General features: G+C 37.7%; 1 protein-coding gene across 4 annotated transcripts in view; it reads left to right on the top strand.

The window, feature by feature from the left end:
• dachd (dachshund d) overlaps positions 1-24667 on the top strand; it is a 116604-nt gene that overhangs the window by 61566 nt on the left and 30371 nt on the right. For 2 of the 4 annotated variants that reach the window (XM_065251766.2, XM_065251765.2), the window contains exons 3-6: positions 3089-3280; positions 21020-21192; positions 21531-21666; positions 23024-23158. In XM_065251766.2, coding sequence (XP_065107838.1) covers positions 3089-3280; positions 21020-21192; positions 21531-21666; positions 23024-23158 — 636 coding nt within the window. The remainder of the gene's footprint in view (positions 1-3088; positions 3281-21019; positions 21193-21530; positions 21667-23023; positions 23159-24667) is intronic. The other 2 variants (XM_065251767.2, XM_065251768.2) reach the window with 2 other exon arrangements.

The following is a 24667-nucleotide window of genomic DNA, read 5'->3' as shown; positions in this document are numbered from 1 at the left end:
GGAGAAATTAAAAGTTTACATGAGCATGAAACAGAAATCTTATCACTAGGACTGGGAAGTATTAACCAAAATTCAAATCTTATTAGTTTTGGGGATGCTTCTCGATATATGATCAAAATCACGGTATTTTCTACAAAGTGGAATTAATGTTTACATGCAAGTCAAAGCCTCATGTGAGCTGTCACATTTACCTTTATGGTATGGTAAAGAGGAGGTTCCTCCCTGTTTTAAAAATATACAGCTGCACAATATGCAGATTGGAAAGATTATGACCTCAGTGCACATTTCTGGCAGAGCTTCTGTTGCAAAGAAGGAGGGTCATATTAGACCATACCAATTTAGGCGGTATTGATTTATCCCATGTCCTGCTGGAAAAAAACATACCGATATATTACCAAAACTTTATATATTGATGTACACCTCATAGAGAGAGACATACGTGCACATGCACTGCTTTTTTAAAGATTATATGTAAGTGTTCATATCACAGCATGATGCATTCATCAACCCTAGCCCGTATAAATAAAGATGAATAGATACTAGTATTAGATTATATTTGTAAATATTTTAGCAAATTTAGTATCAATGAAAATTGTCCTGTAATATTTTGTGGCAATATCTCAGAATCGTTTTTGCCTCATAATCTCATATGTGAAGCTATTGTACTGTAACCACTTTCAACACACTGTACGTATAAAATGAGACAGATCACAGGATTCACTGAACACCGCTAGAAAAATAGCTCAGCTTTGATTTATCCATTCACATCATTTCATTAATCTTCATTCACGGATCCAAGGTCTCTTTCAAGGATCCCACTTTTACTTTCTGCGAGTCGTTCAGGTGTTTTGTCATTGAAAAAGAGTAAATGACAGCGAGTCAGTTCTTTATCCAATCTCCCCAGCTTCATGGTGCTCCTTTTAAACAAATCAAACAATGGAAAAATGATTATTGCCACTGGAGCCAAAAGACTTTGAATTGCATCGTTCCTTGTCATTCAGTGGGAATGATAATGAAATCGGAGTCTGGTGGGAATGGTGAATGTGTGTATATTTGATATGTCATAGACATTTGCATGACTTTGAGAGTGTGTATGTGATTTGAGCACGTCTTTGGTTTCCCACTGTTTCAGGCTGTTTGTTTTCACTTTGTCATACATCCCAACCAGTTTATTTACAAACAGAAACCATGGAAACATGTCAGTTTTGATATGTTCTCCTGACTCCATCTGTCAGCATCAAAGCACAACAGCGTCGTCTTTGCATTTAGAGAGAAAACGAGACAGAAATGAGAAAAGACGTACAGTATATGACAGGCAGACTTCTAACAGAAAACGTTGAATCAGTCCAATGGGGCCAGCTGTGTAATCCAAAACAGCACCGCTACTGATGGGATGCAAATGATTCGCTCTAGTTAGGATGTGGTGCTGGACCGAGTTACTCGCTAATGATAGAAGAAAAGACTGTGTAAAACAGTTACAAAGCAAGAAGTTTTTGTCTAGTTTTTAGCAGTTAGAACATGCTCCAGAAGCATCTGAAGACACAAACTGTCAATCACTTGATACACAAGTATTCAGACTTCTCACTAAAATGTTACCCACACACAGCCTATATGGATTTTGGGTGCAGAATTTTGCAGAAAGCATCCCCTCCCTTTTGTATATTATTTATAAATATTATTTATTTATTTTATCAATATTGTATTTATCTTATTTTTATTTATTATATTTTAATAAATTATTACACTTGTCATTACAAGCTGCAATCCGTAACTTTCCTTTTTCCATCTCTGTTGGAAACATAAAATTGCAGGTTACAATTATTTACGTCTTATTAAAGTCACAATAAAATCTTAATTGTTTGGAATATTGTGGTATTTTTTACAAATGACTTTTTCTGTGAAAAAATTAATGTGCCCTCATAATCAAAAATGCAACAGTATTTACCAGACTATAAGTCACACTTTTTTATAGTGTGGTGGGTCCTCGAACTTATAGTCAAGCACAACTTATAAGTCAAAATTATTTCATATGAACCAAGAGAAACTACAGTATTACCGTCTTCATCCACGAGATTCAGCTCTATGCTGCTCCTGTATTTATGTAATTCAATGGATTCAGTGATGCGGAATGACTTCGGGACCTTTTAGAACTTGATTTGGCTTGTCGTGTTAATTTAGCTTATTCAGCCTCCCAGGTATGTTCTGTATGATATTGTGTATCGTGTAAATAACTGATAATGTAACGTTAACATACGGACACCTATTCAGCCTGCTGTTCTGTATTGTTTAGTTGAATAACTTGCCTTTCCAGATTAAATGTCTGTTTATCGGCTTGGATTTTGTGAAATCATTTTCTAAATAAATGCGACGTATAGTCCAGTGCGACTTACTGTATATATGTTAATTCCTCTTCAAAACACATTTTTGACTGATGTGACTTATACTCCGGAGCGACTTATAGTCCGGAGAATACAGTAATCTCCTCCCCTCCTCGAAATGATCTCTCTTTATTTCCGGTCACGAGGAATGGCCAGGGGGCGGTGCCCAGGAAGAGATCCCAGCGATTAGCAAATAGCAACATGACCTAACTTCCAACAATACAATCAATTCTCGATGGACGAATTCAAGTCCCGGACAATTGCTACTTCTGTTTCATTGTGACTTTAAAAACAAACTGATATTTCCTACAATATCTGACTCTGGAGCTCAAATTATTATTCATTATTATAAGCTTAGCATTGTGAGCAAAAAAGTTACGGATTGCATATTTAAGCTAATTAAAGCTATTTTTTTGCGCTTTCAACTAAATAAATAAATGTGCAATGCTTTCAGCTCTACCTAAAACATTTGACCAACTTTAAATCTTTTTAACAGAATAGCTAGTTTATACACTTTTTAGACTTTGAAACCTGCTAATGTAACAGTTTTAAAACTTTTACTGTTAAAAAATATGAAGTTAAATACATTTTATGTTTTGATAGTTCTAATTAATCAAAATGGGCATATGTGTAAAAAATTTCATTTAAAAAATACACATTTCTAATATAGCAGAAATCTTTGACCAAGCCCATAAGTTCTTATGATGCAGTGACTCGACACTCCTGGTTTGCTGCTGCAGGCCTCACAGCTGCCGCTGCGGCAGCTGCAGCCGCCACCAACGCCGCCATTGCAGAGGCCATGAAGGTGAAGAAGATCAAACTTGAGGTGATGAGCAGCTATCATGGCACCAACACCCAGCATGGAATTGACTCGGAGAATGGTGATCTCAGCTCCAGTGTCGGTAAGTCACCATCAACCAGCAACATGACCCATACACAGAAAAAGCAACTCATCTGCTTATGTGTAACTAAACCTAATTCGTGCTATTTACCTAGCTAAAATTTTTCGAGATGTGACACATTAAACAGCGTTCTTCTGTATCTGTAAGGAAACAAGGAGGCTTTGTGTAATCTCAATTTGAGCAGTCCGTTTGTTTAGTTGTTTCCAAATTCATCATTAGCAGGTAATGCACTTTTAAAATAGCTACACATCAAATGCATTCATGAGCACTTTATCCCAAAGCTAATAGCTATTAAGCAAGCCGCTAATTCAATTTGGTGAAGAAAATTGGTTTTGAATGTCCCCCGTTCCAATTAATCGTTTCTGAGATACATTCAGATTTTTTCTCTCTCTTTGCAACATTACTTAAAGCCATTTTTTGTGGAAATTACACTGTTATATTAAACCACAAATCCATTACAAATGATTCAGTTACCATAATCCCCGAGCTGAACTGTGCGCGTGTGATTTCCATTGTGAATATCCACCCTGCGTGGAGGATTTCCCAGCCGCATTTGACACTACGAGTTTTTGCAAAACATGGCGTGCTCTAAGCAGATTTATCGAAATAAAGCGCACGGAGCTGAGGTCATCTAACAGCTAACAGCGGCGGGGGGCTTACGAGGTCACAGAAATAAAGATAAATGCGAATCGGAATAGGCGAGGCTGCGGCAATGGAGCTAATAAGAAACTGTTTTTATCATTTTACAATTTAAATTGTAACCTTGAGCACGCAGACTCCCTGAAGAATAATAATTCTGGGCCCAGCAGTGAGCGGAAAAGCCGAACTAGAGAGGCATTAGAGGCTCTGAGTGAAATATATGGCCGAGACGCCTCTCCGGCCCATCCACAATCAATTGGATTCTTTTACTTTAATATTTACTCGCAGCGATGAGATGCTAGTCTGCATGGTGATGAACAGTCTACCTCTGGCGTTTGAAGGTGACCTGTCACCGCGTATGGACAAATCTCTCGCTCGCAGAAATGTAGAAAATAAATCATTAAAGGCAGGCGGGCTCCTCATTCCGGGATTTAAATCACTCCCAGATTTATGATTTAAATTAATGCTTCGTTTGGTCAAAAGAACAGAGGCCGAGACAAATGATGTTTGCTACTGAAGCCATCCTAATATTGATTACTGGATGTCATTTCAATCTCTTGTTTATATCAAGCACTCTCCTGTGACAGGGTGGCCAATAGGAGTCACCCACGTGTTACGAGGGCGAAATATAGCTGGTTCTATCCGGCAAGCCAGAGGGGAAAAACAAGCGCCTTTCAGCATTTAATTGCAACATAAATTACGTTTTTAAGTGAAATAGACAGTGTTTTCCATTCCCTTCTTCCAGCAAATTCCCTCACTGCTCCGGATCATTACGGCATTAAAACGGAAAGGTCATTTCACCAGAGAACCGGGAGAGATATCACATCAGGGTGTTTTAAAAGAGTGCCAGAGAAAACAGGCAACTGTGAAAATAAACTCTTATGTACAGTGCTCTGCTGACTTTTGAAGCGCAGTGATTGGCTGTAATGGTTTTAGACTGTGATGGCCTATTCTGTGCTGCTTACAGGCGCATTATGCAGCTGGTGTCCAGAGTCTGAAATCATGTGGCAGATATAGGGATGACTTTAGAAAAGAGGAACTCAATTCTCCTAACAGGAGTGGACAATGTCACGAGCAGGAAATGAACATGTGCTAAATTAAACAGCTGTTCCTGCTATTGGGTTTTATTTAGATGCACATAGTTACATGCAACTGTAATTACTTTCTAAATGTCACTTGGGGGTTTACCCACAAATTATTATTACCCAATATTAGTGTGGCCGTGCATGCACCATGCATTATAATGATGACAGTAATTATTATGTATATATAATTGTAATAGCCTAATAATAGTAGTAGTAGTAGTAGTAGTAGTAGTAGTAGTAGTAATAATAATAATAATAAACGTGCCTCTTATTATTATTATGTTTTCTGAAAAGTGCTTAGCTGTTTAAAAATATTAACCACAATGTTAGAGTATTGTGCCAGTATATTGGACATACTGGTTGCCAGGGTTGCTAAGATGTATTGAGTGGTTTAAAATGTTACTATGTGGTTGCTATAGGTGATAGTAGGTTGCTAAGTGGTTGTAATGTAGTTTACTATTTGCTTAATGGCCCAAGTAAAAAAGAGTCCATTCTCAAACTAGATAACTCTGTTTTTTATTTTTGTCAAAACATGTTTTTTATTATGTTATCTTGTTTTTATTGCGTTTTATTGTGCCACTTAGCTGAATTTTTAAATTTTAAAGGCTTAAATCAAAACAAACCAACTACAGTTTGATTGTTATTAATTGGAATGGACAATAAAAAAAAACGAGATTTTTGAAAAATTTAAAATACAGGGTTAACCCGTTTTGGAAACCAAACTCTTCATTTTGACTTGGGTAAAATACCAATACCCACTAACAACCAATATCACTAAAAATACCACTATTATGTATATACATATACAGTAGGAATAATAGTATATATTAAATATGAATTACATTTAATTCCCTCTTTTTTCCATACGCTGGGATTTGTTCTTTTTTATGGTTTGTTGGCTATTGTATCAGTAGATTAGATTAGAAATATAATACAGCAAATGTAAAATATAATACAGTACAAAGTGTGAAGGGCATTGTACTCTCCTTTGGACTTGCTGTTGTCTTTTTGTTGATGCAAATTGGATTGGCTAATGTTTCTTCAGCATTAAATATTCAACTCAATCACTATTCCTGCCTTGCATCACTATTATTAATTACAAAAAAAGAGAGAAAAGCAGTCAGCCAATTCAAGTTGGAGCCAAATAGCCAAACATCCTGAGCGAATGTGATTTAGCTTAGTGTTTGGTTCACTTTGATTCTTCCCCAGCTTTTTTTAAGAAGGTGGGGGTTCCCTTCTTTTACAATGTGGATTGTTCCATTGACTCACGGGAAATGGCACAATTACAGATCACAAACTAAGCAAAACATGTACAAAACACTTCCTGGAAGAGAAACAAACAGTGATCTATTGAGTTGACCTGAACCAAAACCTTCATTACGCACCAAAGAAATCACCTGCCCATTTCAACAAGAGGAATTTGTTGCTTATTTATAAGTTTTTTATGTGAACGCTGAGAAGCACAAAGAATTCGTGCATTTGCAGCCACTGGGTTAAGAAATGAAAGGAGGTGAAAGAATATCTCTCTTGGTGGCCACTGGGTGCCATTTTGCATCTGATTCCTTGCCACGGCAACGTTAATGGACCTTAAATCCTCGCCGTAATTAGATGGGGGAATTGTGTGTATCACCAACCAGATGATGCTGCCATAATGAAATAAGCGACAAACTTTCAGGCATGTGCGCACATCCATGTACTTGTTTGTGTGTGTTTCTCTGATTTACAGAGTTAGCGTGCTCAGACCTGGCCCAGACCCGGTGTTTAGTGGTTTGGGGACGTGGGGAGCGGGAGTCACGTCAAGCTTGGTGACAGGTGTCTATGTTAGGGACAATATTAAAAGTGAAGGGGCGGTAGATGATGGGTGGGCTTCCCACCATCGATGAGGTCAGGCCGCTAATTCCGCCAGGCTTCTTTTGGCGGTGAAGGCCAGCACTCAAGAGATGGATCTGTAGAGAGACCGCAGCTGTAAGCGTGGAGGAGCTAATTGGTCCTTATCTTGCTGTCCCATTCATCTTCATTTTTTACCAATTACCAAGCATTATCTGTGTTCTCGGTTGGATATGGGAGTTAATCCTTTTTGGTTAAGCTGCTGGTGCAGCTTGCAAATTTCCATTGGTGCAGGGGGCGAAAGTGTCAGAGCAAAAAACAAACTCGGGAAACTTCTCATCATTGTACACAGGAAGGAATCGATTGGAAATGACATCACGGGAGAGCGAGAAAAAACAGCAGGGAGGAGGGGAATCAATTATTGGTGTTATAATTCAAGCTCTTGTTTGCAAACGTTGCAGTGCAATTGATTAAGTTGTTTTCATTGTGCTTGCTGTTATTGACTGTATATTTTCTTCTCATCTGTGACTTTAATGTGAAGCCAGTCAACCGGTGGTGTTTAGAGCTTGTAAGAATGATTCTAAACATATATTAATATATTGTACAGTTAGCAATTTTTCTTTTAAGTGTACCTTAGATGCACAGAGGTCAAAGGTGAACTAACAATCTTTGAAGCAGATGAAATCGTATTATATGCTAAGATGTATGGACAAGCTTGCAAGCGCATAATAACTGCAAGAATTCATGCCTCTTATTGTACTTGTTACACTGTCAAAAGCAATCTCGTCACAAATTCAATGCATCACTGCGTCAGGCACTCGACGGCGCTTTTAACTGACACTGATGTCGACAAAAGGAAGTCGGTAGCAGCGTGATATCTGTCTGATGAGCTCTGTCACATTTCTTCAACACCAATCAAAAACATAGACCCTGAACCCATTGTCTTTACAGCAAGCACATCCATCATGCGTTGAGGCAATGTTGCCTCTTTACAATCAGCCAGCATGTACATTGAACCCTCATTTAGCATAAAACGCTCATGCTCAATGCCGGGCATCTTAAAATAGCTCCCCATAGAGGACGGATTGAGCGATCCATGCCTCCTGCTCTTTGATAGGGATCTGTTTGGTCACACACAACACCAGCTGTCATCTCAGCCTCGACTGCTGTGATTTAATTAGTCTGTTTATGTCCTTTCTAATAATAAACCTCACACTGTGGAAGGACAAATCCAAAAGGGTTGCGCTTTGTTTTTCAATCTGGCAGCCTAGCGTTGCTAAATGCGGCGAGGTTACGGCAAACAGCATAAAGCTTCGGTTTTATTGTCTCAGTCTGTCTGACTTTCTGTCTGTTCTTTCTCTCATTCTAAAGCTCTGTTTCAAAACCTTGTGAGCAGCACCATCATAGACACCATTAGAATCTTCTTGTAGAGCATTGCACTAGCAGTGCAAAATGTTATGGGTTCGATTATTGAATGCATTTGGATATCCTGGGGCTATTGTGCCTTGCAGTTGGACTATAAAAATGCATCTCCGGGCTATCTTGACATATTGGGAGGAAAAATATATTTAAATGCTTATGCATTCTCTGACAGATTTGGATGGGTAGTTATTGTGTATGTAATTCAGGAATTGGGTATTTAAATTGCGTTTAAATGCGTGCTTGAGTTTTACTTTACTTCTGGGATTGCGCGAAGCCACGAACTGTACAGGAAGCGAGCAGTACTGATTTGTCATTGACGATCTGGATCGGTTGTGCAAAATTTCCTCCAACATCATCCGTCCTCACGTAAAAATAAAATCTCCCGCTGCAAGCTTTAACGTGATATAGATTGCATGTGCAGTGAAGAGGATTACGAAAAAGGCTACAGTATATGTGACAACATGCAGCACTTGCTCTAAAAGGCAGGGTGCATGATCTCTGAAAGCCAATGTTGATATTTGAAATCACCTAAACAAACACGCCCCTACCCCGGATTCTAGACCTTCTTTAGATAGACCCGCCCCACACGCAACCCAGGCAATGATGCGAGTTTGTAGACACGCACCTTACTGCTGATTGGCTACAAGTGTGTTTTGCTAGTCGGCCCGACTCCCTTTTACAAAGTGTTTTTCAAATATTCCGCACCCCGCCTTTAAAGCGACAGTAGCCCCTATTTTTATGATCGAAAAAATTATCCAATCTGTAACTGGAAAAACACTGTATGATCCAAACTGTGAGTTTTGAGACCTCTTGAACCACTTTTAAATGGTAAGTATATCCAATGTGGAGATGAGCAGTAACAGATAGCTTGCATGGACATTTTTTTGTTTGTTTTAAAGAACAGCAGCATCAAAAAACAACAACAAGCATAGCAAAGCAAACATTGTGGTCAGTGGCCCTAAAGGCTTTGTATTGGCAAAATGTGGCCTTTGGTGAAAACTAATTAAGGAACCCTGGGCTATGACCACAACGTTGAGGGCCATTTTCTTATCTGTGACTTCAGTTAATATTTCAGATTCAGGATCTCAAGTTTATAGAAATGTCAGTTCAGTTAGAAGCAAATATTTGTATTCATGATCATTGTTAGGGGAAGTTACGTTTAAGTAATGCATTACAATATTAAGGTACTCCCTAAAAGTAACTAATTGCGTTACTTAGTTATTTTTCATGGAAAGTATTGTTTTTACGTTACTTTTTAGTTACTTTCGCGTTACTTTTTCTTGGCTGAGGCTTGGTCTCTTTCAGGCCTTGCAGGTGTTTTTTATGAATAAAACTTTCTGCATCCACAAAGATGTCGAGCTCTGACCTGCCATCTCAGTTTCTGACTCAAACTGTTCCCAGACATCTTTTTTTTAATCAAATTAATTAAACTAAAAAGTAACTTGCATTACTTTTTTTAAAAAGTAACTCAAATATTAATGTGTACATTTAAAAAGTAATGCGTTACTTTACTTGTTACTTCAGAAAAGAAATATTATTATGTAATACATGTTACTTGTAATGCGTTACCCCCAAAAATGTTCATGATTGTAATTTGATTATTTTATGTGTCATTTGTGTTTTGATAGATGTTTTGTCTAAATATTCTACATTAAAGTAAGTCTTTTTTTATTCGGGCTACTTGCATTAATTTCGGGCTTCTAAAAACTGAAGGGATACCAGGGATTTTATCATTTTGCGAGCCCTGCGGCTGCCAAATGCATAAGTGTTATTTCCGATGATAGAGATATTTAATTGTTTTAGTTTTATTTAATTCTAAGGTATGGTCACAAATATCCTTTATGGAAAAGATCTGACATACTATGTCAAAAGTGAAAAACAAATCTAGTATGGCAGATGAAACTAGAAAAGTGTTTATTATAAATATCATTCACTCAATACTCAAAACTAAGATTAACTTACTTGCTCAAAAATTATGTATATTTATTCTTATTACATTATTATGTGGCACCTTGATTGTTGTCTGTATTCAGATCAATAGTAAATCAATTCTCTCTTCCTGTGAGCAACACCTTTTGTGTCTGTTGGGATTAAAAGGTACACGGCTACAAGTATAAGCACAAGGTTTTGGAACATAGCCTTATTCTTCCTCTTAAAGGGATAGTTCACCCCCAAAAATCTTTTTCTCATCCACATGTTGTTCTAAATCTGTCAATTTTTTTTCTGAAAAACACTAAAGAAGATATTTTGATAAATGATGGTAAGCACACAGTTGATGGTACCCATTGAATTCCTTTGTATTTGTTTATCCCACTATGGAAGTCAATGGTTACAATCAGCTGTGTGCTTACTATTAATTATCAAAATATCTTCTTTTGTGTTCATCAGAAAATAGAAATTCATACAGGTTTACAACAACATGAGGATGAGAAAATGATGACATAATTTTCTTTTTTTACTCTAAAATTCTGCTAAGACCATAACCAACCCACAATCAAAGGGTTAAAACACTCAATTTACTTTTGAGCCACACCAGTAGAAACCAGGCCTTATTACTCATTGACCAAGTCATTTAGCATTGCGGAAAGTGAATGGTTTTCTTCAAAGCTGTCTCACCTGGGTCAGTTTACATTTTTGAACGCTGTTTTGTCTACCCTTAAACATAGACGGGGCTCTTTACGGGAAGGCAGGAAGCGTTAGTAATAGCTCTGAGACTGGGATGAGAAGCAGGGCTGAGTTTAGAGAGACGCGGTCTCTCATGGGCATTCGCTTCTGAGTGCCTCTATTAGGCTGTTGTGCTCATGGGAAGCAGGTGACAGATAAGTGGAGAGCGTCACACATTTTAATAGAATTTCAAAAGATAACTCGATAATCACTTACTTTTTTAATGAAGTCGAATTGCTTGTTTTAATTCCGGTTGCATCGACAGTTAGTATCAGCATAAAATTGAATATGCATGATTTTAGAAGCGGGAGGGGGGTAGAAATGCGCAAAGCACTGGTGTACACAAATGCCTACAACTGCAGAAACAGATTACAAAATGGGAATTGATTAAACATTATTTCTGTAATGATCCGTATCATGCTCTATCATCGTTGAAAAGCAACACAGCTCCACGGCATTGCAGTGAGTGAGAGCTTGCTACATAAAATGATCGCAATGCAAATATTTATGAGGCCGTCTTTTTTTCGCTGCAGAAGCACGAGGGGAAGAAATAAATAAGAAAAACTAAGTGACCGGTTTACTTGTCAGGCATCATCAACGTTAAAGCTTATTCTTCATTAATTGGATGAATTAATTCGGAGCAGTTTTATTCAGCGGTTAGACGTGGTGCATTGCGCATCGCTCTTTACTAATCTCTGTCAGGTTGCATTTATAAGTGGAATTGAGTGACCTTTGGAGGCAAAGATAGCTATGAAGAGATCCGCGCAATTTGAAAAGACAATGTCACATGGTGTAAATGCGGTACATGTAATAAATGACATTCAACCTTTCACAGATGATAAGCTTCTGCAGTTCCTAATGCGAAAGATGCGTGCTCTTTGGCTGCGTAAAATATTCCTCCGATAGGTCATCTCATTGCACTCAATTACGGGAGATAAACAAACCGTCGTACCAGCACGCCTTATGATGACAGAGAGGATGCAGTGCCTTTAGAATATTGCTGTGATTATTGCAGTGATAATAACATTGCAGCAATTAGAACATGAGAAATGAAAGCACAGTCATTATCACTCATGGGTATCAATCATGCCTGGAGCCCTGTTAACCCTAACTAGACAAGTAATCCTGCTCTGGGTCAGGCCTTCTGCCAGAACAAATCATCCCGGTGCCTCAAGTTACCAAAAGTAGACTCTTTCAGATGCTGTAGAGCAGAAAGCACTTGCCCTGTCTATTAGTGGGGTACACTATGCCACGTAGGTAAGAAGAAATTATATACTCTAGACATGAAAAACCTTCCTAATTTGGTTTCAGGATGTCTGCTATCAACTGGAATTAAAAGAAAGCTTGTATAGGCCATAGAAATAAAAGGTTCAGTGATACAGCTTTTAGGTCGGATTACAGTATGTCAAGTTAAATCTTTGGGATGCATGACTTACAAAACAAGTTCATGATTTACATTTAATGTACAAATTTTATCTAACATATTATCTTTATTTACATTAACCAGCTTATTTCTTTTGTGTGCATCTTTATTAACCTGGCAGTTGTATTGACTATTATGAACTAATATGCAATAATATGAATGGTCATGCAAATTATGCACGGGGAGTGATACATTTTCAGTGATAATGTATTGCTATTTTCTAGAGATGCACCGATAAATCGGCCAGTAATCGGTACCGGGTATATATGTAATTTAGTTAGTCATGGTCGATAAATTTGAGCTCTGTGTTTAGAAAATGTATACACATAGTTTTATCTTCAATATTAAGTAATCTTCAGAATTAAAGTTAATATAACCACCAAACTATCGGTATCGTCATAAGTAATGGCAGATATCACTCTGAATAATCGGCTATCGGTGGAAAAAATTTATTATCTCTACTATTTTCTCTTTTTTATTTCTGAAGATGTATTAGTTCCCAGTTTTCCTCATTTTCCTAAAATGGTTACAATACAAAAACACAAATAAAACAAATACAGTACAAGTGTGCAGGGCTATAAATATAAGTAATGTAAATATAAGAGCTGAGCTAATTTAGTTTTAGAAGAATTTGATAAGAAATGTTTGCATCTATATTAGAGATGTGTCAATACCCTTTTTCTCTTCCTGATACCTGGGCTCAGGGTATCGGCCGATACCGAGTACTGATCAAATACCTGGCTGTGTGTCTGTATATACGGCTGTATGTACTACTACCACCCCTGTATGAATTATTTGACATAATTTTATTATTATTTTACAATTATTTTAACTCTGAAAGGGTCTTTTAGTTTTAGAATAAACTTTGCATCAAATAAATCTAGGAATAGCCTATATATTTTATATGAATAATATAAAAGAAGAAAATATTCTCTTTAAAACATAAATGTCCAGAAACAAATTTGTAAAAATAAAAGGCATTTCAGTTTTAAAATAAAAGCGCACAAATTTCCTTAAAGGGACACTCCACTTTAAAAAAAAAGTGCTCATTTTCCAGCTCCCCTAGAGTTAAACATTTAATTCTTACCATTTTGGAATCCATTCAGCTGATTTCCGGGTCTGGCGCTAGCACTTTTAGCATAGCTTAGCACAATCCATTGAATCTGATTAGACCATGCATCGCGCTAAAAAATAACCAAAGAGTTTTGATATTTTTCCTATTTAAAACTTGACCTTACAAAGCTGTACCTTTTTGAAAGGGTACTGTCCCAGTGACAACTGTTGTACCTTTATTTCTGAGAGTGTAGGGGAGCTGGAAAATGAGCATATTTTCCTCGTATGTCCCTTTAAAAAAATGTAATGAAATAAGTGACTTGAGTAATAAAGCAGAGCTTATGCTTCTCTGCCCTAGCCTTTGTGTAACCATCGTGTTCTTCAGGGTGACACATCTTCAAATGCTATATTAAGTTACTCGAAGCAAAGTTGCTAATACTTGTGTGGAGATTGAAGAGAAAATGAATTCTGATTTGCTGCGTTAGCTTTAGCGTTAGCTATAGCGGGCATAACTAGTTCTTGTTTAAGAAAATGGTATCGAATTGTTACATGGGTTCAAGTACTTGCCAATACTAGGGATGGGCATGATTAATCGACGATCGATAATTGATCGTTAAGAATTTAGTCGATGACGTTAATTTGTTATTGATTAATTGAATACTTTTTTTATCTAATGCAGGTTGAGTTGCCTAGCGTAGCGCGTGTCTTGGAGCAATTAAATGAATTTCACTATGTGGCAGCAATTCAACATTTTACCACCAGGGTGCGGTATTTGACACCATACTCCGTTATCTGTGACCTTCCGTGTTTTGATTTCAAAAACATAATCATGAAGAGGTCATGATTTTTTGGAACAAATGAGGTCTCTGCTTAGGAATGTGGCTTGCAGCTGAAGGTTCCGGTGCTTTAGAGCACCGCATATTCAAGCGCATATATGTTCCATTTGTCTAACTAAATGTAGTTTAACTGGCTGCCACAAGTTGATCTTGTAATAAAGGTCTCATGGAGGAAAACACGCTGTATTTTTGTATTCAACAATTTTGAATTATAAAAGTTAAATAAATATTTGTTATTATAAAATATTAACGATTAATCGATAGTCGATCGTTAATTCTACCGACAATCGACTAAAAAATTTTAATCGAATGCCCATCCCTAGCCAATACCAATGCCAGAATTTCTTTGTGGTTTTGGCACCATTTCCAATACTAGTGTGGAAATCGGAACAATCCTAATCCAGATCTCTGATTTTTAAAACAAACTTTGATATGATGTCTTTCATTGGGAGACCTCTACTGAAACGAATGTGTTTTCTCTCGGGAAGAAAATCATGGGCAGTTGTTTTTAGGGATGCACCGAATCCAGGATTCGGATACGGACGAATATTGGGCTTTTTAACGGGGTTCGGGTTCGGCAGAATCCTAGATTCTTTTTCCACCGAACCGAACCCTAGGCTTGCACTACGCTGGTCGACGTCACGCGGCCGTTGATTATTGGGTGCTGACGTGGAGATAAGCTTTTTCTTTCGTTGAGCCTTAGGGGCGGTCCACATTTCGCATTATAGTTAAAATAAAATAAAATGAAAAATACACTGCTGTGGACGTTGTTTACTTCATTAATGTGTTTTACTGTGTTAATGGAATAAGGATGCCGAATCTTAAACAGTGGATTCGGTATTCAGCCGAACCCCAAAATCTGGATTCGGTGCATCCCTAGTTGTTTTTACCTAATGCTGTCCAGGAGGAGCAATTGAGATATTTACAATTGAGATCTAATTTGTGATATTTCTTTCGTAAGCAAATACAGTATGACATACTTAACAAATCTCCCTTCACAAGGAATTTCAGATTCACACAAACATGCAGCCTCTTCAGCGTGATGCTAATTTTGTAATTAGAACAGATGATGCAAGTGACCGTCTCATCCTCTGGAAAGCCTTGCCATAGATCCATGCACTTTGTGATTGATAACGCTGTTCGATACATTTCATTTCAGCGTAGAAGTCAAATGACAACTGCCTGCCATTGACCGAAAGCAATCTTTTTAAACGGGACCCTTTGCTCAGTATCAGATGGAAGTGATCCCCCTCCTTTTGTGCCTGGGTGTCACAGTCACAGAGGGAAGGGGGGTTATTGATTGGGCTTAAATATATTGTACTCTCAGTGGAAACAGCTGCTAGTAATGCCTCTCCCTCCCGCTTTACCCAAACCAGCGGTAGTTTATTGAGAATGATACGGGACAAATTTAAGCTGATACCCATTCAAATCCAAATTGGGTGTGCATTCGGTAATGTGTCCTGAAGGCCTGTGTCTGGGCATCTTGTACCATGCGGATAATTTGGTTAACCGGATTAAGTTACAGTCTATGTGAGACCAAACTGTGGCGCTCACTAGAGAAAAAGTAATAGGTAATGTAATCGTTTTTTATTTCTCAATGTTTCTGTTACAGGTATATCTAAAAAACTGCTTTTAATTATAGGAAAAAGAATAAACACCACTGAGACATTTTTTTTTCCCTTATTTACAAAAATAGCGCTGTTTGTCTGGTGCATTTGTCTATGGACAATGCAGTAAATGCATTTTAACACAAATATTTCTTATTCTATTGGTCATGGCAGCAGTGTTTGTGTGCCGTAACCTGATTTGCATAATACCGTAATTGAATCGGGTGCTAAAACAACACAGACTGAACATGTAAATGAGCCACGCTATCAGCGGGCACAATTAATTCTTAGGGAATTTCCCCCAAATGTCTTTTTATTCATTGAGCCTTTGGATGCAGACATTTAGATTTAGATAAAATGCATTTGATGAATAATTCTTCACCAAAAACAAAGCGTTTGTTAACGGCCAGCCTGCGTAACAGGTAGTGGCACTGGACTGAAACCACTGCACCATATGCCAAGAACTGCTGCTAGGCCTTTATCTTCCCGGAGAAAGAAAGAATGAATAAATAACAAAACAATGCTGTCTGCTCTGTAATCCGTACCACATGTTTGCTTTGATGGTTGTGGCGGGCTGTGCGGCTGTTCAATTATGCTACCTCATCAAACCAGAGATGTTTTGTTGCCATTATTTTTTACACTCAGAACTGTGTAATGGATGTTTTTCTTTAGCCTCTGTTTCTTATTAACTACCCTCACTTCAGAGCGTAGTAAATGTCGGTTTTACACCGAGATGCAGTTGCTCTGTCAACGTCTGAGATTGTTTGCGGCTTCAGAAATCGCCTCCATCACAGAGAGCGTTTTGTTTGTGAAAAGACACCGGTCTGTTTTTTATATCATTTTTTTGAGGATATTAACAAATTCAAGATGTTATTTTTTATGATAAGCATTATGATTATACACAGGAAGACTTTAAAGTTCTCAATGACACAGAAAGACCGTGGGTGGCTACTTCAAAGTATAAATACCTTCTCCAATAACAGGCCTTAATGAATTACAGCGTTTAACAGCCTTGACTATGCCATCTGGGACTAAAATATAAACTATTTAAACCCTTACACGAGTCTTATGTCCCTGTTTATAATAGACCAATGGTTTATTTCCAATAACACCTCCTTTACACAGATGGATCGCTGCTCTTTTTATGACTGAAGTTATTTTATAATAGTCAGAATGTGCGTTGTCTATATCATGTTTCCAATTAAAATATTGCTTGTAAATATTTGCTGTCTGAATGTTAAGCCCAAAGTGATCCCACAAATAAGTCCTGGGCGAAAATGTATGCCTTCACAATTTGTGTTTATCTTTTAAAGTGCACCTATTTCATTGCTAAAAACAACGTTATTTTGTGTATTACAATGTGTTCGCGTGGTTTATGGTTTAAAACAACACATTATTTTCCACATACCATACATTTTTGTAGCTCCAGATTTCACTCTCTTACTGAAACGCACGGATTTGAAAAGCTCTGTGTCCCTGATTGGCCAGCTAATCTGTACATTGTGATTGGCCTGAATGCCTCTGACGTCAGCCGGAAGTGTGATGCTCCTTACCATGTTTGAAAGATTTGGTCACAATGCAAAGCTAACAGTAGTTAACTTACAGGATGTGAGTCAAAGCAGGAGGATTTATGATAATGTCGGTCTTGTCTACATCACAAATCTCAGGAAGTAAACTGTTGCCTACAATCCGTATGTTTATTGTAGTCCAAGAAAAGAGATTTAAGTTGTAGATGATAACTCGCGTCATTGTTTACTTTGGGGTATGTACCTTTTGCATATCATTAACATATCGTTACACACCAAAGGAAATGTAAAAACGTGAATCGGACAATAGGCGCTCTTTAATAGATTTTTGTGTATGGCTATGGCTAACGCAACTGGTGAGACCTTGTTATAACAATGCACATCGCACAAATAACAATCTGCTATTCTACAGTCAGATGAAAAAGAATATAAATTGTTATCCCGATTCAATAGCAACTTCAAAAGGCAAAAGATTTTCGCTTGCGTATTAAAGGGATGACCAAAAGAAACGTCTGTTTAGATCTACAGAGCATCTACAGCATAGCACTCTGTCGCTTTGCACTCAAAAACAAAGATGGATAGGCTAGAAAACAAGTCATTTAATTAGCGCTGGAACCCCCGTCTTCGACTTTGGTAGCCAATTACGCATTCCAACGGCATCCGCAGGTCTTATTTCACGGGAGCAAAGCGAATCTTTCCTTGGCTCTGCTTCATACAGTACATCTTTCCTCTTCCATTTAAGAGAAGGTAAATAGGAGAGATGGACAGCTTCATTAGACAGCATCTGAGGAGCAGGCAGGGCGGATTGTCGCTTAAATAGTGGACTTTTACTGGAGGGCTAACCGGCGACCTCAGATCAATTACAGCTGACATTATTGTTTGTCGTGAGCTCTTCCAGGACAGAGGAGTGGAGGCAGAATGGGCCCAGCCTGCGCTGAAAATGTAATTTTCCTCCTCTTTTGCTTTCATTCCACAAACAATAAATCACTCAGTTGAAGAGATAATAAAGTGCCAAGTAGGAGCTGGTTTAATTTTTGTCAAGGGAAAGCTTCCTCCCTCACAGGATAACGCAGGAGGCTTGTTCTCTGAAGGGCAGCTTTTTCCAGACAATGGCTGCTTCAATCTGTCTCTTTCTAAGGACTGTGAATGTTCACGTGTATGATAACGTTGTTATAATATCAGCAGTTCATCTCTGATGTAGTTTAAATATAGTAATCACAAAAAGAGTGAACTGCCAATACAAAAAAAAAAAAAATATTTAAATGGAATATGTTCTTATAATATGATTTTAAGTGTAAACTTGTAAAGCTCAGGTTAACCTTTAAAATCAGTATAAAATCTTTATTTTATTTGCCATTTTTGCCTTAATAATTTAATTAATAATTAACAATTTTGAGATATACATTTATGCATTTGGAAGACATGCAGTGCATTCCTCATTTACAGTGCTGATGTATCTCTGTCAGCAACACATATTCCCCAATATAATATAGCCTTGCCAGTTTATAATTTTTGCAATTTTTTTAAACTACAAAAGAAGATAAAAGACTTTTAATGAACAATGTGACTGTTTCAGAGGACATCTGGATTCCAAACATCCGTAGTTCATTGCCTTTCACGCTGTATAAAAAGCCTCTGACCTCTTTTAGCTTGTATCATGTTTTCTTATGGTTTTGAATAGGCCATTATGGCTGAAACATCACTTAAGGATGGCAGAACATGAAAGGAGGTGGGACACAGAGCGAGAGAGAGGCAGAGAGAGTAAGAGAGAGAGAGAGAGAGAGAGAGAGAGAGAGAGAGATTGGGCCCGTGAGGGCAATCTGCTACTGTAAGCCTGCAGTTCTTCACACACAAGTCATTCCAAACAACAGACATCATTCACTGCTGGTTTGATAAAAGAGGTCTATTTAAATCACAAAAGCAAAGTCATATCAAACTGTAATACATTTCTCCCTTCTCTTGTTAATGTTGATTTCCTGAAATCCAGTCGGATCTTCCCTCTGCGAATCACAAAGGCGCGCCGGCACTCAATCCGGCTCTCAAAAGCTCTGAAAGGTAGATACGTGCATGAATGCCTCTCTCAATTTGTTTCGACGTGGCGCTGTAAGTATCCTACAATCACACGCTGGCGCCGTGGCAGGTTTTAATTGAGTCGGGTCCCGCGAGCGGTAATTGATTCAGACTCGGCACTCGAGGAGAGACGCCTTTACAAGGTGCTGCTTGGCCTCTCATTCTTTTAATCTCCACCTCCTTTTTAATGTCGAGGAATGTGTTTTCCCCGAGCATCTGCTGGTCATCTTTCTTATGGAAATGTACAGCGTTTCTCTTGAGTTGTGGTGACACAGAAGAGGGTTTTTTTCTTCTTTCTATTTCTCAAACACTGATGTAGACTCATTCGTAGCCCTTGGCCAATGATAGTTTGCACAAAACAACACAGAGCTGCTTGGTGGATTATCCTTCTGTTCCCGTTACCTTGAGTCGGGCGATAAAGGGAAAGTGTGGGATGGATCGCTCGATCTGTTCCTCTGCAAACTGAAGTTTGCTTTTAAGTGCTCAAGCGGTGCCTTTGAATGCCTGAATCCAAAAAAATTCTAGTTACTTTTGATCCTTTAGTTCAAAGTCACCAGTGGAAGTGAGCGGTTCTTTAAGTTCAGGGACACACACCAGGCTATGACCTTATTTATGTGAATATGTCCTTTGAAAAAGGAGGACAGTTACTTTTCTAACTATTTAATCACTGTCTAAGAAAGTAGCACAGTTTGCCTCAGTTATACTGTATGAGTTCAGCATACATTTAGATTTTATTCATCAAAGGTTTGCAAATATCATAAATGCGCTGTTTCAAAACCAGACTTCAGGCATTGCATTTATTCTCCATGGACATGCAATCCCAGAATGCACTACAAAGAGGGAAAAAATAAATCTTGACTATCAATAAACAAAAGTTTCAAAATTAGATTTAACATTTTTAGTATGATTTTTCTTAACCTATCATATTTGTGAATGCTAAACATAGCCAACTCTATTTTTCAAAGACTGAAAATGGCACGTTGAAGCTAAATGTTGTCTATTATACAAGTAAAGAGCAATGGAGTTTCTGGTACAAATATTCATAATTAGCTTGAAGTCATATCATGAGCCACGCTTATTTTTAATTGGCTCATTTTAGTAATGCCTTTCATGTTTCTATTATTTTCCAGTGATATGTTGAATGCATTTACTTTTAATGGTGAAATATTTCCATATTTTGACTTTAACACAGAATAATTTAAATCTTTGTAAACTGACAATTATTAGATTATTATAACTGTAATAACCATATTTATTATTAACAGCCGTATCTATTATTAACAACAGAAGTGAATATTTATGATTATAATGGTTTAAATTATTATTACAATAACTATATTTAATATATAACAATTTTAATAGAATACACTGTCTAATGTGTAGATTATTATTTAATGCATATTTACATTGTAAGCCACACCGCACGCACGATAGGTTAAATGTGAATAATTGATACAGTGTCTCCTTTAAATCTTCATCTTTTCTTTAGTAATACTCTTTCCTTAAAGTCACACACGTCTTTCATTTGCACATGACTTAATGCCAAAAATGATTAATTAATCAGCTCCTCTCCTTTCTCATCTCTAGGCCTAGAACTGCCGTTTATGATGATGCCCCACCCCCTGATCCCTGTCAGCCTGCCTCCCGCATCCGTCACCATGGCGATGAGTCAGATGAACCACCTCAGCACCATCGCCAATATGGCCGCCGCAGCACAGGGACAGAGTGCCCCATCCAGAATGGTGACATCAGTGATTAAGGTAACCCACGGCGCCGTTCTTTCATTGTGTCGTGAACATCTCTCATCAGCCATTGGGGGGAAGGTGGAGGGGGGCATGGGTGACGCGTGATCCGTGCTTTCATACGGCGTTGCAGGGAGCAGTCTGTCAGACAATAGCCTGGGAAAGAAAACAAGGAAAGGAGGCAGATACTTGCGATGTGGTGGGGGAACAGGGCTTTAAAAAAAAAAAAAAACACACAGACCCTTCTGTGTCCATGGCAGCATGAAAGCGCTTCATTGAAAAGAGCTGTTGAGTGCGGAGAGTGTGTCATGTAATGGCCGCCGTAACTGTGTTTGTTTTTCCTGTTGGCTCTACAGGAACGGGTACCCGACAGTCCCTCCCCTGCCCCCTCTCTGGAAGACGGCAGGAGGCCGGGGAGCCGTCCCTCATCCCAGCGCAGCAGCAGCGTCTCCAGCTCTCCCGCGCACACGGAGAGCTCCTCCGACAGAATGCGTATGTTCACCTCATAAATCTCTCTCCCACTCTCTTTGTCTCTCAATTTCTTTCCCTTGTCTCTTACAGCCTCTCTAAACAACACCACACACACTCACTCACTCAAGAGCTGCTAAATACTACACTAAAAATGGCTCATGTTAGGAGCTTAGCATATGTGGCCCATCCCACTGTGTGATGTTTTCCATTTATGGCAAATACACCTGGATGTCTGTGACCCTGCCAGTCTAAACTTTTGAAATCTTTGAAAGGGTCTTAAACAGAATATTAAAGATTTCATTTAGATTTTTTACAAAATGTTCTTTACATTATGTAGGATGATTTTCTGTAAAGAATCATATGAACGACTTAAGCTGGGTTTTCACAGGCAGGGTCACATTTTAGCTTTCTTTAATTATCTTCATCCATTTGTTCTTCTCTGACTGTTGTTGTGGAACTCTCGAATGTTTTTCTTGCTTGTCACACATCATTAACTGTGTCATAAAAAACAATGTCCTTAATCACTGAGAGAATCTGTATGCATGTTCCACACCATATCTGAAATAATGCATCATGTTTTTATTACGCTGTGTTATATTATGAGAGCAGTGTCCTTAAAATAACAATTTAGTTTATTTCAATTCGAATCTTATTTGAGTAACAATAGTGCCTGTTGGAAAAATTAGGGTTAGGGGATATGAAATCTCATTTAAACCAGGAAACAAAGCAAAGTTTTGGGTTTTTGATACAAAGACAAATAAATGTTACAAATAAAAATACACTAATTCTATAAACTAATTTGTGACATTGAAAATTTTGTACAAAAGTTCAGACTTCATACCGTTAACTGAAAACATTTGTTGGAACATTATTGATTCAAACTGGGATAACATGGATCATTAGGTTTTAGGGACATCAGGCTTTGAGTCTCATTGTCATTAAAGCAAAAGTTATTATCTAAATAACAAGCTTTTCCACCCCATGATTAAAATTTTTGCTTTCTGGTATTCAAACCCCACAAGTGGATCAGTTATTTATAAAGAAGCATTTTTATTTAACAGAAACATATTCACTCTTTTTGGCTCACAAGTTCTGTAACCTCATCTCAGATGTTATAGAGAACTGCACTGAGAATTGCATGCGCCAAGCAGAGTGGCAAATGTGATTTTGATTGACTGGCGCATTGATTTAGAGATGAGGTATACCACAAAAGTCACAAACAGTTGAAAGCCAAGGACATATTCACCTTCTCTTGCCAGTGGACAAGAAAGGGCTCTTTTCAAAGAAACCAGAATCATTGTTTACTACATGAGATGTTTTACATTGTCGATTAAGAGTGTGTGGATGTAAGCGTAATGCTCATTCTGTTCTCTTAAAGCTGTGCATCAGAATGGACTGTCAATGAATCACGCATTACTGGGCCTGTCTCCCAACATCTTACCTGGACCCAAGGAGGGTGACCTGGCAACTCATGAAATTGGTCATGAGGCCAAAAGAATGCATCTGGAGAAAGGTCAGAGTTTAGTAAATGCATTTTAAATAATTTACTTTAAAACCTTTTTAAAGTTACTTTTACACATTTTGCATACACGTTCATTCAAAGCGACCTATACATTCAAGTTATACATTTTATCAGTATTTGTGTTCCCTGGGATCAAACTGATTAACTTTTGCACTGCAAACGTATTGCTCTACCAGATAAGCTACAGGAAGTACAGTAACACTTCTTCATTTTTTAATTTATATTGTCAGTCACTGATTTGACAAAAGTTACATTTTATATTGGTTTCCATGATACTCTAAACAAGGTTTTACATGAAGTATTTTTAATAACACTTTTCTTTTTTGTTCTGAGAAAGCAAAAACTTAATATAACCTTTGTCCTCTAGTCACAAATACAATGTTTTTTTGGAATCGTTTTTTTACCAGTTATAAAGCAAGGTACAACAGTGGTAATTATTAAATAGCATGTTTCTGTATGTATATAAGCATCATATTAGCAAGGAGAAAGCTATGCTTTTATTTTTTATGCTTTTATCCAATTATAATGCCCGTTGCTTGGCTAGCTCAGGATCATTTATAAATACAGGATCTAAAATCTGTCACCTGTTGTCCTGGGCACTCGTTTCTCCTAAACTGTAAATGTCATGTGACTTATTATGTTAAAGGGACACTATACTTTTTTTTAAATAGTCTTATTTTCCAGCTCCCAGAGTTTTACCGTTTTGCAATCCATTCAGTTGATCTCCGGGTCTGCCAGTAACACTTTTTGCATAGCTTAGCATAATTAATTGAATCTGATTAGCATTAGCATCATGCAATATTTTTCCTATTTTAAACTTTACTCTTCTGTAGTTACATCTAAAATAGTCCCCAGCTATTGAAAGTTACCGTAGGGACTATTTTCGGGCACTGCGTAATATCATTGGCACCTGCTGCACCCATGGTACGGCAGCAAAGTCCTTGATTATTACACCGTAATGAGAGAGTATAGTTCTCAGCCGTATCTGCCTAGAAAATCACAACTTTTAATTTTCTTAGTCTTAGTACACGATGTAACTACAGAAGAGTCAAGTTTTAAATAGGAAAAATATCCAAACTCTTTATTTATTTTTGAGCCCGATGCTAATGGTCTAATCAGATTCAATGGATTATGCTAAGCTATGCTAAAAGTGGTAGCGCCAGACCCGGAAATCGGCCGAATAATTCCAAAACGCTAAAACATAATTGTTTAACTCTAGTGAAGCTGAAAATAAGCCCATTTTCAAGTGGAGTGTCCCTTTAAGGCTGTTGAAAAATTAAGCATCAGAAAATAATTTCATTTTTAACTGATTATATTGTATCCACCAGCACAGGCAAACCATAGGCATTACCAGATATACCACTGTGACTTTTTTGTACGGGGTTATAAAATAAGGGATCCTTCTTTAGCCTTCTTCACCTAAACAAAATAAATAGAAAAATTACTCTCACAAACATTTGAATGTGAACTTTAGTCAATTTTTATTTTTATTCTAATTTG

Source organism: Paramisgurnus dabryanus, chromosome 15, assembly GCF_030506205.2.
Source record: "Paramisgurnus dabryanus chromosome 15, PD_genome_1.1, whole genome shotgun sequence".
Classification (NCBI taxonomy): domain Eukaryota; kingdom Metazoa; phylum Chordata; class Actinopteri; order Cypriniformes; family Cobitidae; genus Paramisgurnus; species Paramisgurnus dabryanus.
Note: the sequence above shows the minus strand (reverse complement) of the source record. Positions and strands in the feature narration are given on the sequence as shown.